The sequence below is a fragment of the Alexandromys fortis genome, unplaced genomic scaffold, assembly GCF_014885135.2.
Source record: "Alexandromys fortis isolate MF-2015 unplaced genomic scaffold, M_Fortis_MF-2015_v1.1 scaffold_26, whole genome shotgun sequence".
NCBI classification, from domain to species: domain Eukaryota; kingdom Metazoa; phylum Chordata; class Mammalia; order Rodentia; family Cricetidae; genus Alexandromys; species Alexandromys fortis.
This window is the reverse complement of record NW_026067894.1, coordinates 14,515,758-14,538,975: the sequence shown is the minus strand read 5'-3', so window position 1 is coordinate 14,538,975 and position 23,218 is coordinate 14,515,758. Positions and strand designations below refer to the sequence as shown.

General features: G+C 37.3%; 1 protein-coding gene across 3 annotated transcripts in view; it reads right to left on the bottom strand.

Moving 5' to 3' along the window:
* Zmym4 (zinc finger MYM-type containing 4) overlaps positions 1–23,218 on the bottom strand; it is a 120,867-nt gene that overhangs the window by 29,670 nt on the left and 67,979 nt on the right. For all 3 annotated transcript variants that reach the window (XM_050156529.1, XM_050156538.1, XM_050156547.1), the window contains 10 exons: positions 22,533–22,705; positions 20,258–20,408; positions 18,976–19,116; positions 18,667–18,704; positions 17,493–17,637; positions 13,384–13,502; positions 8,838–9,009; positions 6,157–6,210; positions 5,270–5,449; positions 4,779–4,873 (listed from right to left, as the gene is read on the bottom strand). In XM_050156529.1, coding sequence (XP_050012486.1) covers positions 4,779–4,873; positions 5,270–5,449; positions 6,157–6,210; positions 8,838–9,009; positions 13,384–13,502; positions 17,493–17,637; positions 18,667–18,704; positions 18,976–19,116; positions 20,258–20,408; positions 22,533–22,705 — 1,268 coding nt within the window. The remainder of the gene's footprint in view (positions 1–4,778; positions 4,874–5,269; positions 5,450–6,156; positions 6,211–8,837; positions 9,010–13,383; positions 13,503–17,492; positions 17,638–18,666; positions 18,705–18,975; positions 19,117–20,257; positions 20,409–22,532; positions 22,706–23,218) is intronic.

Below are 23,218 nucleotides of genomic sequence, written 5' to 3'. Positions count from 1 at the left end.
GGGGGGGGGGGGGTGGTGGGTGGGGGGGGGGGGGGGGAGAGAGGTGGGGAAGGGGGAGTGAAATGGGAGGCTGGGAGGAGGCGGAAACTTTTTTTTCTTATTCTCAATAAAAAAAAAAAGATAAAAAAAAAATTCTAAGACTTCTAAAAGAAAACGGAGCTGGGCAATGGTGACATAAGCCTTTAACCCCAGCATGTGGGAGGCAGAGGCAGGCAGATCTCTGAGCCTGAGGCCAGCCTAGTCTACACAGCACGCTCCAGAGCAGGTTCCAAAGCTACACAAAGAAATGTAAATGTAAGAGTATTTTAGATGCCATTTGTGAGACAATGACATTTAGTCAGAATATTTTAAAGCATGAATTATCAAAAAAAAAAAACTAGTAAAGCAGAATTTCTCAAAATTAAAATATTGTATTTGTTAGTAAGAAAGTAAAGAAGGAGGCTGGAGAGATAACTCAGTGGTTAAGAGCACTGGCTCTTCTCCCAGAGGACCCAGATTCAATTCCTAGCACCCACATGACAGCTCACAATGGTCTGTCAACTCCAGTCCCAGGGAATCTGACACCTTCATACCAAATACACATAAAATAAAGTTAAAAAATATTTATAGGGGCTGGAGAGATGGCTCAGAGGTTAAGAGCACTGCCTGCTCTACCAAAGGTCCTGAGTTCAATTCCCAGCAACCACATGGTGGCTCACAACCATCTGTAATGGGGTCTGGTGCCCTCTTCATGTCCAGCAAGCATACAGACAGACAGAACACTGTATACGTAAGAAATAAATAAATTAAAAAAAAAAAAAAAAAGAAATCAAAGAAACTGGACGTGGTGGTACACACCTCTAATATCAGCACTCGGGAAGCAGAGGCAGGCAAAGTTCTGAGTTTGAGGCCAGCCTGGTCCATAGAGCAAGTTCTAGGACAGCCAGGAAGGAATACATAGAGAAACGCCCCTGGCTCGGTGGGGGCGGGGGCGGGGGCGGGGGGGATAACCACAAAAAGAAAAGAAAGGACAGTGTGCTAGGAAAATTTTTGTCAACTTGACACAAGCTAGTGTCGCTGGGAAGAGGGAACCGTGATTGAGAAAATGCTTCCATCAAATTGGCCTATAGGCCAGTCTGTGAAATATTTTCTTGATTAGTGATTGATATGGGAGGAACCAGCCCCCTGGGGGTGGTGTCACCTCTGAGCAGGTGGTCCTGAGTTTAGAAAAGAAAGGTGAGCAGATTCTGTATCAGTTCCTACATGTAGGTTCCTGCCTTGAATTCCTGCCCTAACTTACTGCCATGATGGACAGTGTCATGTAATTAAGTATAAGGCAAATGAATCATCCTCCAAAGTTGTTATTCATCCGAATGTTTTATATCACAGCAAGACAAAGCAAACTAAGAAAAACAAGTAGAGGTGTAAGGAGTTCAAGGTTGTCCTCTCCTCACTGAAGGTTTGGGGCTAACATGGGTTATACAGGACCCTATCACAAAAAAAGATGGGAATGGAGCTTATGATAGAGCACTTATCTAGTATGCTCCCCAGCCTTAAGTTCAACTCCAAACACTGCAAATACAATCAGGAATGAATGAATCAATGAATAAGTCATAGGAGAAAAATTCCTGATTGAAGAAAGGGATTATAGCCACATAAAAATTCAGCAGTATTAATGTACACCTTTAATTTCAGCATTTGGAAGGCAGAAGCAGAAATGCTGAGTTTCAGGCCAACCAACCAACAAAAACTACACAATAAAATAATATCCCTTTCTTTTAAAACACCCAAACAAAACCAACAGATACAAAACAAACAAAAAGCATACAACTCACTGACAACCACCACTCACCATACATCCAAAAATGGGATGTGTATACATAAGACTCTAAGATATTCTGCCAAAGATGGTTCACAAATGGTAAAAATGCACAAGAAAAGGTATTTACTAACCTTTTATCACTAGAAGAAAAAACTAACATATCTACAATCTACTAGATAGGCTAAAATCCAAACGGACAAATATCAAGTGTTAGCAAAATCATAGAATTTATGAACTGTCCTACACTGCTTGTGAGCATGTGAAACTGAACACCAGCGTGGTAAGCGTTTGTAAAGTTTAAAATAGACTTAGCACAAAACCTAGTAATCTTATTTCTAAATACTATTCCTCAAGAAGAATGAAAACATGTTCGTGTGAAAATTTACATTAGAACGATCCTAACAGCTCTGCACATAGCCCCAAATTTGTATCGCTAGTTAGGCAGAAACAACACGGATGAAGCACTGAGACACAAAGCAGCATGGACGAAAGCCAAAGGTCTGCTGCTGTCAGAAAAGGTTCACTGGAAAGACAGTACCATATGACACTACTTATCCGTATTTACAATAACAGCACAACACTACCATTTAGCATTAATCTACATAACAAATTGTGGCTATCAAATTCTGGAGATGAGAGTGCTTACCAAAGACTAAGACATTTTTCATATGATTGCTCACAAATAGCAGTGATTACACAACCTGTTTATTTGTCAAAGCCCACCAAACTATGTTTATAGTTTATAAGGTTTTTAAATACAACCAAAACTCAGTTTTAAAAAGTAAGGCTACTCTTGTTACATGTAAGAGGCACAAGTGATAACTAACTGCAAGGAAACACAGTTCCCCAGACACAACAGGACTAATGCACATATGAGTTCACAGACCACACCAACAAATACAAGACCTGATGGGGTCCCAGCCCTAAGAGAGGGAAGTAGACATGGGGTCCCACTACTACCCAAGAAGCTATTCTAAGAGGGAAACCAACAAACAGGAAAAATCAGTTTTTGCCAATGGACTCTCCTTGAGTTCATCAATCACATTTCTGGGCAGGCTGCATGCGCAGGGGTAGTTGGCCAACACAAAACAAACTGACCAGTATTTTTGTAGACATTCTTTTTTTCATTTTGCTTTGTTTGGACTTTTTTTTCTTTTGCTTGTTTAATTTTCCTTTTTGTGAGTTGCTTTTTTTCTTGGTGTGTACTTCATTTTGTTGTTTTTGTTTGTTTTAAAGAAAGAAAGAACAAGAAAATAAAGTTGTATGGGAAGGAGTCTATGAAAAATAGAAGGAGGGAGAAACATGATCAAAGGATGCTTATATGAAAATTTTTCTTTTTCTTTTGTTTGTTTGAGACAGGGTTTTTCTATGTAGCCCTGGCTGTCCTGGAACTCGCTCCGTAGACCAGACTGGTCTGTCGCGAGTGCTGTGTTTTTTTATTTTTTTGTTTATTTGCTGAAATGTCTTCAACAAAAAAGTTTAAGACTACTATATTTAGTGCATATGTGCAATCAGGGTTGCTAGTAAGTGGAAGGGAGGAAGGAAAGATTGAACTCAGGCAAGGCAGCAAATACCTTTATTCAATGAGCCATCTCACTGTCCTGTCTGTCCTATTCTTTTGGGAAAACTCTTTCAATATGAAAAACAACCTACATGAATTTAACTAGTATACTTTAACATACAAAAGTTAACTTTTAAAAAGAACATGTAAAATTAGCCAAATTTAGAGTTTAATGACAGAAAATTTATATGTTTGTTTCATTTTTGGTTTTTAAGAGTTTCTCTGTGTAGTCCTGGCTGTCCTGGAATTCACTCTCTCTGTAGACCAGGCTAGTCTTAAACTCAGAGATTCTCCTTCCTCTGCCTCCAGAGTGCTGGGACTGTAATATTTAGATTTTTATTGATCTTTAGTGATATGTATGTATGGTTAAGTACAGGTCTGTGCAGGAATCCCTAGAATCCAGAAGAGAGTGTTGGGTTCCCTAGGGTTCCAGTTATAGGCAGCTATGAGCTGCATAACATAGATGAATAATCAAATCCATGTCCTCTACAAGAGCAGGAGATCTTAACTGCTAAGCTGTTTCTCCAGCTCCTGGTATTATTCTATCTTAAAATTATTTACTTTTTATCATGCTTGCACATGAATGTGGACCTATGCATGCTATATGGTATGTATGTGTGTGGGGTCAGAAGACAACTTACAAGTGTCAGATTTCTCCTTTTACTACGTGGGTCACAAGGTTCAAACTCAGGTTATGAAGCCTGGTAACAAATACCTTTATCCTCTAGGAATATACCTCATTGGCCCATTAAAAAAAAGATTATAAAAAGCTCCCCCCTACTTTTTTTTATTTTATGTTTATGTCTGTTCTGCATGTATGTATGTCTATGTAACACATGTGTTCAATGTCTGTGGAGACCAGAAGAGGGAAGCTAATCCCCTTCACTGGAGTAATAGTTCAACTGTCATGTAGAAGCTGACAATCAAATCTTGGTCTTAAGAGCAGCAGCAAATGCTCTTTCACACTGAGCTGTCTCTCTAGGCCACTATAAAAAAATTTTTTTTTTCTTTTTTTGGTTTCCTGAGACATGGTTTCTCTGTGTAAAAACAGCCCTAGCTGTCCTGGAGCCCACTCTGCAGATCAGGTTGACCTTGAACTTCCAGAGAGCTGCCTGCCTCTGCCTCCCAAGTACTGGGCTTAAAGGCCTACACCACCATGCCCAGCAAAGATTTTTAAAATAATAATCAAAACCTATAAATGGAAAAACAAAAGAAAAAGTTCTGTTTGAAAAAAAATATAATAAATGACTTTTTTTTTACACTAAGAAACAAAGGCGCAAAAAAGAACCCTTAGGTGTATTAAACAATACATGAAAATATTTGGTTTGGGCTGCTACAAAGCTTTGTAAACAGAAAGAACTAATAAATATTGCTAAAACAAAGGAATACAAATTTTAAAAATTAAGCTTCGCTTACTCTTCGTCTGGGCTGGGGGAAGCCATCTCTGTGTCTCCTCCTTGTTCGGGAACGTGCCTGGATTCCCTGCCCTTTATTAAGTGGGTCAAAGGATTCTGCAGTAACCAACAGAAAGCACAATTATAATATGTAACACAAATTTAAAGAGAAACCAGAAAAAGAGAAGTCCTAATAATCATTAGTCTATCCTTAATTTGTGAAAAGAGCTTCAATTATACACGTAACAAGAACAAAGAATTGAACACACAGACGAAAAGTTCATTATCTAGGAAATCTTTCAGTTACTGCTGAAAAGATTTTTTAAAATTTCAAAAAAATCAAATTAACCACAAATAAGTACCTTATAACAGACATTTACATTTATAAAATCAGGAAACTCTTGTGCCCTTGATAATCCCTAACACATCACAACTGCTTAATGATGCAAATGTGGAACCTTGATAATCTTATGAAATAGATGACCTTCAGTAGTCAGGTTAGGCTGCACAAACCTGAAGGAAAATCTGCCTCCAGATCTTGTTCTGTTTCCCCTTTGGAGAACTGTTTCAGTTCTGAATCAGCTTCTTGCACAGCATTTGACTTTAAGGCATAATGATTCAGCTCTTCCTCCCAGCTATGCGGCGTTGAAACTGCCTCTGATTCAAGATCACCGCTATATGTGCTTCCTTGGTCTGAAAGTGATGAAAACAAGCATGCTCTCTTGACATATTTAAAAACTCTAATGAGCCCCTGCATGCTGAAAACTGAAAGATGGTTGACAGATAATTACCTAGGCACAACTAATAAAGTAAGTGTGGCTGGAAAGATGACTCTGTCAGTAAGTATTTGCTTTGTATGAGTTTCATCCCCAGAACCCATGCTTAAAAAAACAAAGGGACAAGTATCATAGCATGATGTAATCCTAGCACCAAGGGGGCAGAGATAGGTGAATTCCTGGTGTTTGCTGGCTAGCCAGCCCAGCCTATCTGGCTAGTTCAAGACCAGTGAGAAAACATTACCATTCGTCCCTCAATGGATGGTGATTGAGGAAAGACACCCAAAAATGTCACCTAACCTCTATACACACTGGTCACATACAGGCACATACCCACATTCACATGTACAGATACACACACACAAAGAATTCAGCATCTTGTTTAACAGCTTCACACAACTGGATTCCTATTCTTGGTGAGCACCACAAAGCATCATCTCAATCTTTAAAACATTTGACGCAGTTATTATTTGCATTACAAATTAGCATGACAGTCAGTTGGTGCACCTCATAAATTAGGAAAAATTATAAAATACTAAACCCAAGGATAATAATGTTTATGAGTTTCTATTGTTAGCAAAGCATAGTATTTCTAAAAACGAAAATATATTTGTAAGTACAAACCTTTTTCAAATATCTTGGTATCTAGAAAGAGTTCTTGTTCAGAAGTTTGAGATTCTAAAGAAAACAAGCAAAAACACATTGCATCTCAAATAAAATGATTTCATGATAAGTATTACTCACAATAGAGACAAACAGACTAGTAGGTAAATAGCCTTCCATATATAAGGCCTGATTCATTATATAATGAAACATCTGTAATAAAAAAAAAGTTAAACCAACAATGCTGTCAGCAATGTTTACACTTCTAGGTAGCAATGTGAGAGAAGCCATGGTGAAAGGAATTTTACTTTTGATTTTGTATTCGTTTGCCATTTGAAATCCTTTTATATAGTTATACATGTACACAGACACACATGCAAAAAAAACCTGATCAATTATTCCAATTAAATACGTCTTTTACATTTACCTCTAAAGGCCGAAAAGACTTAGAATAGAAATAATTGTTATATAAGCATTAAGCACAAAAAACTGAGACCAACATGATTCAATGAAAAATGAGATATTTGAAATGAAGTTCAGAGATTCAACATAAAAAAAAAATACTTTCTCAGCTTACTCAGGAAAACATTTTGGCTTTTTTGTTTTTTACTGAAACCAAAGGGAAATTATTCCCAAATCCTATTTCTCCTTACTGTATTCCTTAACCACTTTACTTTACCTAAAGTGATTACAAATGTTTATCTTGAAGTTAGTTTATTTTCTAAAGCTTTTCTGACTCAATATATGAAAGCAAAGATAGCCATCATAAGACAGAGAACCCACTGGGCAGTGGTGGTGCACACCTTTAATCCCAGCACTCAGGAGGCAGAGGCAGGCGGATCTTTGTGAGTTGGAGGCCAGCCTGGTCTACAAGAGCTAGTTCCGGGACAGGCACCAAAGCTACAGAGAAACCCTGTCTGAAAATACCAAAAAAAAAAAAAAAAAAAAAAAAAAAAAAAAAAAAAAAAAAAAAAAAAAAAAAAAAAAAAAAAAAAAAAAAAAAAAAAAAGGACAGAGAACCCAAACAAATGCTGAATAGCAGCAATGTGATGGAGAAGTTGCCCCACCCCTTTGTGGAGACTAGTTTTTGCTATTATATAATTCAGCCTGGCTATATGAATCTCTTGCCTGACCATCTCAAATGCTAGAATAATCAATATGTGCTATCATGCCTGTCTACAAAAGGTAAATTTAAAGTAAGGTTTATCATCATCATGATTTGTATCAACTTTTAAACTAAATATAATATCATAATTTAAAAGTTGTTCAAGCAAAGGGATAATATTCTAATATTCTAATATGTTAAGGAGGAAAATCATAGGAAATACTGATAATAATAAATAAGCTTCCAATGAATTCAGTATGTATGATTTACAAATTTGATCAGTTAAGTGCACATTATACTCTTGTAGATCGCCGAGTTCAGTTCCAAATATCTACAAATGTCTGTAGCCCAACCTCCAGGGTATCCTGTTGGCCTCCTCGGGTTTTGCCCTTAAGTGCACAAACCCATGCACAAGACATATACTTACATGCACATAATTAAAATTCACACAAATCCTCATGTGGTGGTGGGACATGCCTTTAATACCAGCACTTCAGAGGCAGTGGCAGGCAGATCAGTTCAAGGCCAGCCTGGTTTATACAATGAGTTCCATGATAGTCAGGGCAACACAGAAAACCCCTGTCTCAAACCACCACTAGAACACCACCCACCTCACTGACCCCTTCCCAAAACACAAAACCACAAACCTTTGAAAGATTCAAACCTGATGGTAACACAACAGGAAACTTTGCATTGTTTCTCCATGTGCAATAATGCTCAAAAATCTACCTAGTACCTATTATGTACATGGTAGCCAACGATGGTAACAGTGGGAATGACGGGAATAGAAGGATCAGCAGTTCAAGAGCAGTTTGGACTACATGAGACCATATTTCAAAAGACAAAAACAGAAAAAAAAAAAAACCTCAACCCTCATTAGTGGTTAAAATCTACCAGTGAGTAAAAGAAAAACAAAAAATGGTATTTGGCTCAAAAAGCACAAAGAACATTATTCAGTTCATTTATAACATATGAAAATGCTTTTGTGCTTCATATTTCAGCAACTGAATTTTCTCTGTATCTTCCTATAACTGTAAGTTAAGATGATACAATCAAGATTAGAAAGCTTTCTGGGAAACAATCAGAAAGTTCCTTTCGTGTTGTGGGCCAAATCCTGGTTCAACCATCTCTTAGCGTGCGCGCGCGCTCTCTCTCTCTCTCTCTCTCTCTCTCTCTCTCTNTATATATATAATAGCCAGTACAAAACTAACATCCTATTTCAATATGAGAAATGTCAATTAGGCAATACTCCCTTCACAGGCTGGTTCAGAAGACTAAATGCAGGAAAACATACAATACACTTGACTATGAGGAGCACACAAGAATAAATGTCATCTATTATCATCATCATTATTCCAAACTAACAGAATCAGACCTCTCTATAGGCAACTGAGCCAACAGGCTTTCTGTCCTATGCTTCTGTTTAGTAACATCAGCGTGCTGCTGATTATAGATTAGGAATTATATGCATGAAACATAGGTTTGGATATAAGGATTAAAATACAAAAATAACATGAAATTGAAAATTACTTCAGATTAAAGTAAATTGTAGAACTGTAGATGAGCTCTTAAAAATATCTTTAAAGACAACACCAACCTCCTTGGGATAGACTCTTCCCCTTCTCTTCATCCTCTGCCATCATTTCTGCCATCTCCAGGAGATCGGCTTCAAATGGGTGTGTTGGAAGCTTTTCTTTAATGTCTTCAGTACTCTCAGTAGCTTTATCTTCATTATCCACAGAGGATGGAATAAGCATGGGAACAGGCAACTGAAAGAACAAGAACCAAAGGCTTCTTTTTTTCCGTGTGTGTGCGTGTGCACACACACACACACACACACACACACAACTGTTCACTATCTTATTTTTATAAGACATGGTCTGCCACTAAACACAGAGATGGCAGACTGGTTTGCCTAGTCAACAAGCTCCAGGCATCTTCCTGTCTCTGACTTTCAAGCACTGGGATTATAGGATACAATTATGTGTGGCTTTTACATCAATGCTGGACTTTGAACTTGAAGCACGGTGCTTGCATAACAAGCACTTTACTGACTTAGCCACCCCCCAAGCCACTAAGGGTTTCATATTTTAAAATTTTTTTAAATTTATTTTTATTTTATGTGCATTGGTCTTTTCCTGTGGGTGTTAGGTCTCCAGGAACTGGAGTCACAGAAAGTTGTGAGCTGCAGTATGGATGCTGGGAATAGAACTTGGGTCCTCTGAGAGAATAGACAGTGCTATTAACCACTGAGCTATCTCTTCAACCCCTGCCCCCAGAATTTCTTACACAATAGGTTTGTTGTCAGAATCTGTAAAAACCAGTGTAAATATTAAAATAATGAAAAAAAGATACTTTCATTGCTGGAATTATGAATCTTGGTAGTTCATTTTTATAAGGCTAGAATGATTAAAATAAAAATAAGCAAGAAAGATGATTAAAAATAAGTAAGCAAGGTGGGCAGGGTGTCACAAGCCTTAAAACCCAGAACATGGAAGGCAGAGGTAGGTGGACCTCTATGAGTTTGAGGCCAGTCTGAACTACATAGTGCTTCTACAAACAGTCACAATTACATATTGAAATTCTTTCTGAAAACTAAAAACAACTAATAAATAAATAAATAGTAAGTACTTTTCTGGATACTCAACGAAGTCCTTCTGAATCCTTCAAAAGAATAATTCTACAACATAAAAATCAGTTTTGTTTATATTTCTTGCTTCACATTTTCCAAACTGTCAAATGAGAAATATATTTAATAAAAAGTGAGTAATAGTGATGGGTACCTTCTTTTACCTGTACTACACTTCAGAACTCTTTTAATTTTTATTTCATTTATCATCATCATAATCATTATGTTTTAGCATGTTCTTTGGAAATGTGTGCCATGGTCAGAGGACAATGTATGGAGTCAGTTCAATGTTTCCACCTTTACTAAAGTTCAAGGGACTGAACTCAGATCAGCAGCCTTGCTTAACTGGACAGGAAGCACCATTACCAGTTCAATGACCATGCTGGCCCATAATTCAGGATTCTAACATTCATAGTTTCAAATTTTTCTTTTCTATTTGAATGATCTCACTACCTTTTTTAGTAGTGGCATTTCATTTGTATTTTAATAAACAAAGCTTGCCCAAAGATCAGAAAAGTAAAACAGTCACACTGGCCAGCCTTAAAGACCAGGCAGCAATGACACACACTTTTAATCCCAGTAGTCACATCAGTTTGCCATAGAAACAAGGAGGTAGTTTTTATTAATTGTGCTACATTAGGCACCCAACCTCTGAAGTACAAATTCACAAAAAAGCCATTTGCCTAAGGCTTTATAACCACTGGTACAGGCCAGAGCCGAACCCAAACCTAGCCACCTGGGTTTAGAAGAGAAACTGGAACTCCCAGCTCCTTTCTGCCCAGGTTAGCTTTCATGTAAAGATGGAAAATAAACAGAGGATCAGGATACTGTATGTTATTGTGTTGTCCTTGAATTGTCTGACTGCTGAGGAAGGAGCAACAGTTGCTAAAAGACATTTGATTATAAATGCAGCTGCATTAATCTAGACTATGTATTTTGAAATGCCTTGACTACAAAATTTAAGTCAAAAGATACGTTACTTGGGAGAAGAGATTTTGCTTTTGTTCCACAGGAAGTGGATTCATTATGGATTAATAAAAATAAGGTCCGGATGAGGAAGACCCTCTGAAAAATCTGATAGGAGCAGATAGCCCAGATGATCCAACGTTTCTGAGCACCTCAGTTGGAGTTTCCTAAGTTCTACATTCAGAATAGTTTCAAGACTGCTGGCTGAGATGATCCAGCCTCACAGAATACTCAAGTCAGGACGTGAACATAATCCTAAATTTTCTTTGGATCCTCGTAAGATTATCAATGGCCAAAATCAGCAGGAATTAGTCTAGAAAACTATGCCCACTTTCCCCCCCAAAATGGATTATGGATGTTTCTCTTTGTTTAGTGCGTTGGTTACAAGTTATGGAAAATGGTCAGGAAAAAAGCTACACAAGGAAATGAGATTCAAGGTTCTTGTTTTGAAAAGAAAAAGAAAAAAATAAGGATACAAATATGACAGGACAAAAGGATAGATAATGGAACCTACTCTGAAAAGAAAAAGGAGGATATAGAAATGATAAAATAAAAAGGAAGATTATTGCATCTACTTTTAAAATGCAACTATTAGTTTTAAATGTTTTACACTGGATTGGACTTTCATATATTGTATACAAAGATTGTATATTGATAAAATTTGAGATTTTGTTAAAACATACTGTACATACATTTCTACTCTTGTATACAGCTCATTTAACAATGTAATGCAAATTTCTAGTCTTTGAAAGTTTATTATTACCAACTGTTTAGGATAATAAGGAAATGCAGGTTAGTAATTAGTCACCCATTATAATCAAACTTATAGTCACATTAGGTGTGTTTCCAAGGTCAAATAAAGATATATTTTAGATAGACAGTTCATCTTCAAACACTTTAGAGATGTATAGAATATGGCATTTTCAGAGATGTACAGAATATGGCATTTTAAGATGTTTTAATAACAAAGGCTCTTTTTTGTGAAAATGAGACATGTCTACTCCTGACAGCACTAATCTACTTCAGAGAAGATAATAGGCAGCATGGAAAAACTCCACATAGAGTTTACCTTTTTTGTGGCACATACAAGCCACTAAAAAGAGAATGCCCTTGACTAGACTGCTTAACAGTATGGTGTCCTAATTAGACAAGCAGGACACTGAAGAAAGTGACTGCCAAACATTGTCAAGACAAGGACAGCCCTTCAGAATATCCTGTCTCACAGAAGTCTGCCAGATATGCTAGACCTGTACGCTGAAGATAGATGCCCCAATGTTACAGAGGAACTTTGGGTGACTGTTCAGGCAACCAGCTGTTTCTGTCATTACTCACATGTTTTGAAAGTAGCTTGCTTGCACTTGCTGCTTACTTAGTTAATATTATTTCCTTTTTGGGTCTCTGAGGGAGTTGAAGACTAGATAATTATAGTTTTCCTTGTTTACCTGACACAGAAAGCTAGTTGTGATAGAAAGTAAATTAGGTACAGACTTAGGACGCACCAATATAAGATAGATATGGAGCATTTTCTCTGAATTTGTCAAATGCAAATGGACTAGATATATTGATATACTTTTGCCTGTATATATTGTATATAGTTATTGTATTTATTGTAAATCATTTTTCTTACATCAGTTATAGCCTTTTTTAATTTTTAGACAAAAAGGGGAAATGCAGAGGCATTTCATTTGTATTTTAATAAAAAAAAAAAAGCTTGCCCAAAGATCAGAAAGTAAAACAGTCACACTGGCTAGCATTAAAGACCAGGCAGCAATAACACACACGTGTAATCCGAGTAGCCACAGAAACCAGGTGGTAGGTATGTATGCCCTTAATCCATGAAACAGAGGATTATGAAACGGGAGGAGACAGCTCTCAGTCTCAGTCTCATTCTGAGCATCCTGGAGGCAGGTTCACCATTTCAGACTGAGGTAGAGGTTAAGATCCAGCGGCTGGCTATTTTGCTTTTCTGACCTTCAGGTTTAACACTAATATCTGCCCCTGAGTTTTTATTAACCGTGGATTTACTTTGTTTGTATGAATGTTTTACCTGCATATAAGTATGTGTACCACATGCATGCCTGAAACTCACAGAGGTCAGAGGAAGGCAGCAGATCCCCTGGAACTAACTGGATTCACAAATGGCTGAGCCACTATATGGGTACTAGGAATAAAACCCAAGTCCTCTGAATCTCTCAAGTACTTGTTTTGTTATTTTGGGGCAAAGTCTGACTCTAACCAAAACTGGCGTGGAGCATACTATATAGCCCAGGCTGACCTTCAGGTGGCTTCAATCCTCCTCCCTCAGCCCCTCAAGTGCTGGGATTACAGTTGCAAGCCAACATGCTACATCATAATGTTCTTTCAAAAGATAAAGTATGAGCAAAAGAAATCTACATTCTCTATACTAAATAACACCAGTAATATAACAGCCATCAAACAAAATTAGGTATATTTTACCAACAAGTAAAACATTTCATTACACAGCTGTAAAATTATAAATGAGGAAAATGCAAGTTAAATTAGAGTTAATCTTTCAATAATTACTCACAGGAACGGGAATCCCAAAGGGGACAGGAGTATACTGAGTATAAAGATGAAGAGGTATAGGAACAAACACTGGCACAGGGACTGGTACCACCATAACCTGGGGCTCACTTGGAGTATCTTCTAATGAAAAAAAGCACACACAGACAAAAAGAGAAACAATTTAATGAAATTCCATCTTAAAAGGAGAAAATTTGTGTCAGGCAGCACACACCTTTAATCCCAGCACTTGAGAGGCAGAAGCAGGCAGATCTCTGAGTTCAAGGACAGTATGGTCTACTAAGGTAGCTCCAGGAAAGCCAAGGCTATACAGAATAACTGTCTCAAAAAACCAAAAAGGAAAAATAAACCAAAAAAGGGGGAGAATTTACATTTGAGAAAGGGCAGGTATTCAACAAATGATGCTAAGAACTAAATATGTGTATGTAGAAGAATGAATAACACCTTGATTTGTCATAATGCAAAAATATCAGTTCAAAATGAATCAGAAATGTTCATGCAAGGCAAGCAAAATAATTAAAAGTATATACAGGAGAAACGATTCAGGATACTGTTCTAAGGAAAGATTTTTCTTTAATGTTTGTCCCCAAGGAACAACATATAATTGGCCAAAGAGACTATACCAAACTCAAAATGTTATACAGAAAAACAATTTGGGAGCTAAGAGACAAGTTACAGCCGGTCAGTGGTGGTGCACACCTTTAATCACAGCACTTGGGAGACAGAGGCAGGTGCTCAGTGAGCTCAAGGCCAGCCTGGTCTATAGAATGATGTCCAGAACTGGGTCCATAGCTACCATAAAATCCTTTCACAAAAAAAGGGGGGGGACCCCAAACACACACACACACACACACACACACACACACACACACACACACACACACACACACACACACAAACCCTCAGGGGCTGGAGAGATGGCTCAGTGGTTAAGAGCATTGCCTGCTCTTCCAAAGGTCCTGAGTTCAATTCCCAGCAACCACATGGTGGCTCACAACCATCTGTAATGGGGTCTGGTGCCCTCTTCTGGCCTGCAGATATACACACAGACAGAATATTGTGTACATAATAAATAAATAAATTAAAAAAAAAAAAACAGGTCTGTTATATTAAAAAAAAACCCTCACATAATGTACAAAATATCTGCAAATTATACATCTGACAAAAGATTACTACCTAAAATATAGAAGAAATTCAAGCAAATAAAGAGCAAAAGAACAACTAACCTGATTTACAATTGATCAAATGGTCTAAGAGGATAGCTCTCCAAAGAATACATATAAATGCACAATGGTTATAACCTGCAAGAGTACACTCTAATTGAAGACTCTGATCAGGTGGTATTGCTGGTGGGCAGTGGAAACTTAAGGAGGACCTTGATCAATGAGGTGGAGGGTTACACGCTTATTAGACAGCATACAGTAGTAGTTTCTCTGTTCTTGGAAAATCGCTTGTTCCCACAGATACTCATCTCAATATCACTCACACCATGTGGTAACTGAGTTCAGGGAGTGGGTGGCATCCCCAAGCCTGTGTAACCCCCAAAATGATGTGCTAAATAAACTTTTTCTGTTTAATTAGCTGACTTGGATATTTCATTGTAAGAAAGTAACTATGTCAATAAAAATAAAAAAAATATTCAGTGTCACTAATGATCACCAGGAAAATGTCTATCAAAATTATAATAACAGGGTTGGAGAGACAGTTGAGCAAAAAAGTGTACTTGCTTGCTCTTAAAAAGGACCTGGATTCAGTGCCCAGCACCAGCATCAGGTGGTTCAAACTACCTATAACTTGAGTTTCAGATAACTCAATGCTCCCTTCTAGCTTTTGTGGTAGTTTATTTGTATTAGGTACAAATAACATAAGAATGCATACAAACACATAAATAAAAATAAATTTTATAAAATTAAAATGAAATACCATTTCATCCCAGTGAGAATGACTACTACCAAAAAAGAAGGGAAAAAATCCTGGTGAGGACTGAGGAGGGGGCCTCTCTAATATTCTTGGTGGGCACTACAAATTAGTATGACCATTAGAAAAACAGTGAGAAGGTTCTTCAAAAATATGATGATAATTCTCAGGAGAGAACCAACTATGTAAGGGAAGCATGTCCTCTGACACGCTCTCCACGGCACATGCATACCCACACGGGTGAGACAAAGAATGAGTCAACTCTACTGAAAGGAACCTTTCAAGTAAATTTCAGGAAATATGTATATTCATTGTTTGGGAACAACGGCCTATATGATGACAACTTTTCATCTAGAATTCCTTTCTAGTTTAAAAACTCTAGGACCTGTGGTTGGCATTAAGAGAGGCTATCGAGACAAGCAAAGAAGATGAAGGCTATGAAAAGAATTTGTGGGCAACTGTCTTGAATGTGCAAAACAAATGGAAATTAGTATTTTTTTTTCTTGTTTTTTTGAGACACGGTTTTGCTATAGTTTTAGAGCCTGTCCTAGAACTAGCTCTTGTAGACCAGGCTGGCCTCAAACTCAGAGATCCACCCGCCTCTGCCTCCTGAGTGCTGGGATTAAAGGGGTACACCACCACAGCCCGGCCTGGAAAGTTTTATTTCTAAGAATAGTGAGTTTATGACATTCCAGTGACTACCTGCTCCAGCATTTAAGCTCAGCTCAGCACAACTTGAAATATTACTTAACTCTGGCTAGCTGTGTCAAGAAGATGGATTTCTCTGTCTCTGCAGACACAATTAAAGCTTTTAAAACTCACTACAAGGGCTGGAGAGTTGGCTCAGTAGTTAAAAGCACTTGTTATTCCGCAGATGATCCAGGTTCAAATCACAATATCCACCTGACAACTCACAATTATTTGTAACTCCTTTCAGAAGGGATCCAATGCCCTTCTGATTTCCACACACATACATACATACATGTAGGTAGGGCATTCACACACATAAAATAGAAACTAAAAACAAACAAAAACTCACTAGGAAAGGGTAAGTCCCTAACATTTCTCATTAGGGGTTAAATTCCTGGTGAGTGTAGGCAGAAGGATAGGGGTGGTCTTCAATCAGTTTTCATTCACAAGATGGAGGTTCTACACAAAAACGAAAAGCAGACAGGCTAACAACACAGGGATTCTAGTCACTCGCCCCAGATCACATACTGAGCAGGATGACTGTTAGGAGAGGCTGAGTAAGAACACGACATAACCCTGTGAAGAATTCAGAGAAGCAGTGCAGAGATTTTGTACAGAGGTAGAGACAGCTCCTAAGAAAGTATGGAACCTTCCCAAGGCAACTGATCTTTTTGTTTTAAGACAGGTTTCTCTACAGGTAACCCTAGCTGGCTAAGAACTCATTATGTAGATAACAGACAGGCCTGAAACTCAGAGCTCTGTCCTCCTCTTTCTCATGAGAGCTAAGACTGAAAGGCAAGCATCACCACTCTTAGCGCAATTGACTTTTATTTGTTTGTTTTTTGAGACAGCATTTCTCTTTGTAGTGTTGGTAATCCTCGAACTCAGAGATCTGCCTATCTCTGCATCTCAAGTGCTGGAATTAAAGGCGTGTGCCAACACCACCTGGAGCAACTGACTTTTTAAGACAATGTGAAGAAATGGAGATAGGTGTTACATGCAAGAAGCACAAGGCTATATACACACCACTAAGTGAACACATATGAAAATGAGAAAATAGTACTGAGTTATATAAACTTAAGAGCACATTGAAAAACTAAAGCATCTCTGAATTCAAATCCCACCTACATTACTCTAAAGCTACTGCTAAACAACACTGTTTTATGAATTAGCTTCTTTCTTTTTTTTCCGAGACATGGTTTCTCTGTGTAAATTTGGAGCCTGTCCTGGAACTCGCTCTGTACGCCAGACTGGCCTCGAACTCAGAGATCTGCCTGCCTCTGCTTCCCAGGTGCTGGGATTAAAGGTGTATGCAATCACCACCTGGCAAATTATCTTCTTTTTAAGCTAACTTACTAAGTTTCAAATAGAAAAATACCTTATTCACAGGTACATTGTACAAACTACACTGGGAAATAAATAGAAGTAACTAATCTAGAAAACAGTACTACTAGGGTAAGCCAATGATCTCTTCCCTTAAATAAAATAATAAACCCAAGAACATACCCGTCTGGCATTCTTTGTTTTGAGTATGTGGTTTACATGAAGTGGCTTTCGTCTGTGTGATGGGTTTGCACAATAAAGCCTTGTTCTTCAAAAGCCTTGGAGGTTGGGAAGGTGGAAGTTTCAGGGCATCTGTTTGAGTACTTGCCTAGGTAAAAAAAAAAAAAAAAAAAATTCAGAAACCAAACAATTTCAAAATGTTTTGAGTAATTATTAGAATTTTAACTTTAAAAGACTTATCACTGGAATTACATAGTAAAAACGACATGGAAATTTGCTATTTAATAAATCAGATCTATTTTATGCCTGAAATATTACTAGCAATCAAGGAATATTTTAGGAAGCATCACCTGACTCAATGTTCTTACTATATTTGCTTATCAAGGAAAATTCTGATATCAGCTTACTGTAAAATACTGATAATCAATACAATGGGGAGTTTTAAATGAGTGCTGTTATTTCCTGACTGAGTTAGAAGCATAGTCAATCACTTATGATCACTCAATGTAACATGAAGGAAAGGCTGTAACTGTGGTCCAGGCATTTATAGAGTTTGCCACCAAAAACAATTAAAAAGTAACTCAAGTCGGGCAGTGGTGGCGCAAGCCTTTAATCCCAGCACTCGGGAGGCAGAAGCAGGCGGATCTCTGTGAGTTCGAGACCAGCCTGATCTACAAGAGCTAGTTCCAGGACAGGCTCCAAAACCACAGAGAAACCCTGTCTCGAAAAACAAAAAACAAAAAAAGTAACTCAAACATGAAAATTAGCCCAGAGGCTAGGAACATTTTCATAAAATATCACTGTTTCATTTATGAGTTTTGTTCATTATCTTCTTCTTTAATCTTTTTAAAGACAACGCAGACAACATTGAGTGAAAAAAAGTTAAACATAGTTATGATCAGCGTGTAATGAGAGTGAGTAGCACTAAGTAAGAATGCTAATAACAATCTGTAAGATGAAATGACCAAACGCTGTACATTTACTTTAATTACACATAATTAAAAAACTGTCAGTAATTAATTTATAATTACCTACTAAGCATTCAAAGAAATAATGGGATGTAAAAATCTTGATTAGATAACAGAAATTCTATTCAACAATTCTTTTGTTAATAATTAGCCAGACATATGTAGTGCACATATATGAAATATACAATAACATTAATAAAATAACTTACATCCCCAATGATTTTCGCTGTTACTGCTGGAACTGCACCTTAATAAAGATTAAAATATATTTAGAAGCTTTAAAATTAATTAAAAATTAGTATTAAAGCCAATTATCAGTCATGACCATCTATAACTTTCTACACAATTCAGTGAAAGCAAGCAGTAGCTTGCTTCTATACTAATAGTAGTATAAAACAAGAAAAAAAAAGATGTGACTGGAGGAAACACTTGTGCACCCTTAGTGGTGCAGCAAGCTGCCAAGAGGTATAGAGAATTTAACTCAAATGGTAAAAAAGCCAGTTCAAATCAAACTATACCTTGTAAGACGCTGTTGGCATTTGCTGTGGGCTGAGCAGCAGGAGCACTTGCCAAAGATACCACATTAGCAATAACTGGAGTTGAATCTTTTCTGAGTGATGGGGGCCCTGCAGATGCAGCTTGAACCATGGAAATACTTGCTGGTTAAAAGAGAAAGAAGAGAGTTCGTGTGACTTATGTTTTATACAAATCAACAGACCAGAAGAGACCAATGCCTCAAGGAGTAAGTCAGTCTAAAGTAGAGGAATAACTTGGATTTTGTTTCATCACTTCCTGACCTTTTGCCTAAGGTAAAGCATAGTGTCTTTTCTTTCCCACTTAATTACTCAGATTTGGTCTGCTAGTTTTTGATAAGTGAAACTTAAGTCTCTCATGTACTTTACCTTTGATAAAAATGCATCAGTCTCACTTAAAAGCAAAAAATGCCAAAGGCATAATTTCAAACAATGACAATTACAAAGTAGAATTAATGGGAATTTAAGAGAAAGATGTTTTTTAAATCTTCCCTTTAAATGTAAAAAACTTCCTAAGGAGTTTCTAGAGTAGGCCCTTACCTGTCCTCACAGGGATACTATACTTGGACTCTTCTGAGTTTCAAAATAGCAATAATTTGTGCTCCAAACCATAAAGCTTCTAGAATTTTATGTCCTAAATATGTATATTGTTGGTTGTTGACTGGCGCAGCTCTTGCTATGTGATGTAGTCCAGGCCTGCCTCAGACACACTATGCGGCTCATCCTCTCCTTGAAGTCTTGATCACCGAGCTTAGTAAGACTAGAGATACGTACCACCAAACCTGACTATATATGGTATACTTAAAGGGCCATGTAATTTAGTCTTTATTTCTTTTGCTAGAATCTGAAATATATCATTATGGAAGCCAGGGTATACACCTGAACTAAAAAAAGCAAATGCCATTCATTCCCAGAAAGTTGAATATGGTTGAGTGAGTATTCTGAGTATTCAATGAAATGATGTAATTTAAATGGTAAAGTATTTTTTCAGTTTTGTTATTGTCGTTCGTGCTGCTGTTGCTGTTTTGAGACAGGACCTCTCTACGCAGCCCTGGCTGTCCTGAAACTCGTTACATAGAACAGGCCGGCCTCGAACTCACAGATATCTGCCTGCCTCTGGTTCCCAAGCATTAGGCTTGTTAATGGTATTTGAACACAGTAAGATTTCTATTTCATAAAATTACTGACAATGTATATATTCTAATCGGTACAAGAAAAGTAATTAACTCTTTCACTGATAAAAGTTCATTTACTCATTACATTTTACCTGAATTGTTTTGTAAAGGTTGATCACACAAAGTCTGCTGATGGCAGAACATCAAGATACAAAGCAGGTTACAAAAGTGTTTTATTTCGCCTCGCCATTTCAACGACTCACTGAGTTTGCCCTGTCTCTTGCAACCATCACATTTGGCCATCTAGAAATGAAGAGAGAAAAGAAAGAAAATTATCAGAGGCTGAAGAGATGGCTGAACTATAGGAGCACTTGGCTGCTCTTCCAGAGGACCGAGGTTCAATTCCCAGCCCCCACATGGTGGCTCATAATGGTCTCCAGTTCCAGGGAATTTGATGCCCTCTTCAGGACTCTGCAGGCACCAGGCACACACGGAGCACAGACACACATGCAGGCAAACACCCGTTACACATAAAGTAAAACTAAATAATTTAGGGGAAAAAAAGAAACAAACTAAATAACTCTACAGTCTGACAGAATAAATCAGGATAACAAGTAAGAAAATTTAGAACTTAACTTACAGATTTTTTTTAATTTCAAAATTTAACATGCTATTTGTTTATATGGGTATTTTTAATCTGTCAAGATAACATACTTGATTTATTTATAAAACTTAAATCATAAACCCCAACCCAACTACACTAAAATGGTAAATGTTTCTACAATAATGATTTTTAAAAAATGTGTGTATGGGTGTGTATGTCTAGTACATGTGGTTGGACATTTTAGAATGTGCACAGGCAAACATGTGGCGGCCCAACACTGACATTGGCAGGAGGGTCCTTCCTCAATCACTCGCCATCTTATTCACTGAAGTCAGAGCTCATCAATTAGTACTAGGCTTGCTCTGAAGGACTCTGCATCCTATAGTGGTATATTATTTGTTTTAATAAATAATGCTTGTCTGAAAATCAGTGCAAAGCAGCCATGCTAGTTAACCATACAGGCCAGGGAGTGGTTGCACACATCTTTAATTTCAGCAGCCACACTAGTCAGCCATAGAGGCCAGGCAAAGATGGTGCATGCCTTTAATCCCAGCACTAGAGAGGAACATAAAACAGGAAGAGACAGGTCTCACTCTCGGTCTCAATCTGAGGATTTGTGAAGGCAGGATCATCCATTTTCAGTCTAAGTTAGAGGTAAGAACAAGTGTCTGGTTGCTTTGCTTTTCTGATTTTCACGTTGAACTCCAGTATCTGCTCTGAGATTTTATTATTTGTGCTACAGCATCCAAGCACTGGAATTACATGGGAATAGATCTAAACTCTAGTCGTCACACTTGTACAGCAATGACTTTAGCAACTGAGGCAGCATTACAACAATTCTACCAATGACATCATTAAAAAAAAAAATCACTTTTGAAAAACCAACTTAAAGGGCTGGAAAGATGGCTCAGTGGTTAAGAGCACTGCTTGCTCTTTCAGGGGTCCTGAGTTCAATTCCCTGCAACCACATGGTGGCTCACACCCATCGGTTAGGAGAGCTGGTGCCCTCTTCTGGTGTGCAAGAATACATGCAGACAGAACACTGTATAAATAATAAACATTAAAAAAAAGTACACAAGAAAAGGAGTGGAAATCATCATTAAAAAAAAACCAACTTATATTATTAGCGAACACACAGGAAGTAGCAATTTAAAAACAAAGTTTTGATCCTACAAGTTGGCTCAATAGGTAAAGGCACTTACTGTCATGTCTGATAACCTGAGTTCTATCTCCAGGAACAACATGTTCTCACCTGACCTCTTTCCATACATGTGTAAGGCATGCATGTAACTACACTGACACACAGGCATACACATATGTGCACAAAAATAGATCAATGTAACAAAAGTAAAAATTAATAAAAACAAATATTTTTTTAAAAAAAATCAACTTAAAGCCAGACGGTGGTGGCGCATGCCTTTAATCCCAGCACTTGGGGGGCAGAGTCAGGAGGATCTCTGTAAATTCAAGACCAGCCTGGTCTACAAAAGCTAGTTCCAGGACAGGCTCCAAATCCCCCAAAATAATAATAATAAATTAATTAATTAAAAAATTAAAAAGCGACTATTTCAGCAATGTCTTAACCTCAAAAAAATCAACTTAAGCAAGGTTTCATTTATTTAAATGAAAAATCATTAAAATATTTAATGCCATAAGTCAGCTGTATCTACTATAGAAAATTCTCCCACATGTTGTACTAACTGCGAACAAAATATTTAATATTAAAGACATTTTAATAATCAAGTTATTCTTTGTACATGAAATTAAGAAAAGCAATAGCTAATTCTCCCCCAAACACAGACATGTGAATGATATTTTTTTACCTGATAAAACAAAACTGTATACTTCGACATGCATTCTTCACAACAGAAGTCTTCCACCTTTCCACCCAAATTATTCTGTATCAGTTTGGGAGATGTCTGTAAACAGTAACTGCACATTTTACAGTGACTTCCCCAGCGTTTCCCCAAGTCATGTTTATAAAGCAATTTGCAACCTATGAAGTCAGGAAAGATAAAATTAATAATGTGGTAAATAATTACTTACATTTAAAGAATTTATAATAGCACTGTATCTTCTTCATACCCGGGACCTAACCAAGAGGCAGGTCAAGAAATCAATTAAAGGATCAAAACTAACTCTGTGTGTATGGATTGAAATATATGTCATGTATAGTAAGTTTCATAAAGCTTTTGCTTTATTTGAAATGTGAAAATACACTAGGTTGTAATATGAAATGTAATTATTTTGTGTTACACAGATCAAGAAGGATAACACTGCCATTTTACAGTCAATTGAGCCATTCTTAAACATACACATCATCTAAATAAAGAAAACAATTTAACTTCCTTTTGATATTCCTAGTCAAACAATTTATATTCAAAAACACAAATTTAGGATGTCATGAGAACTTAAAAATGTCCATCTTGACATGAGTACCTAAATGTCTTTGAGTTCTCCATCAAATTAATAAGGTCAAATACATTCTGTGTTACCATCTTCTGCATTG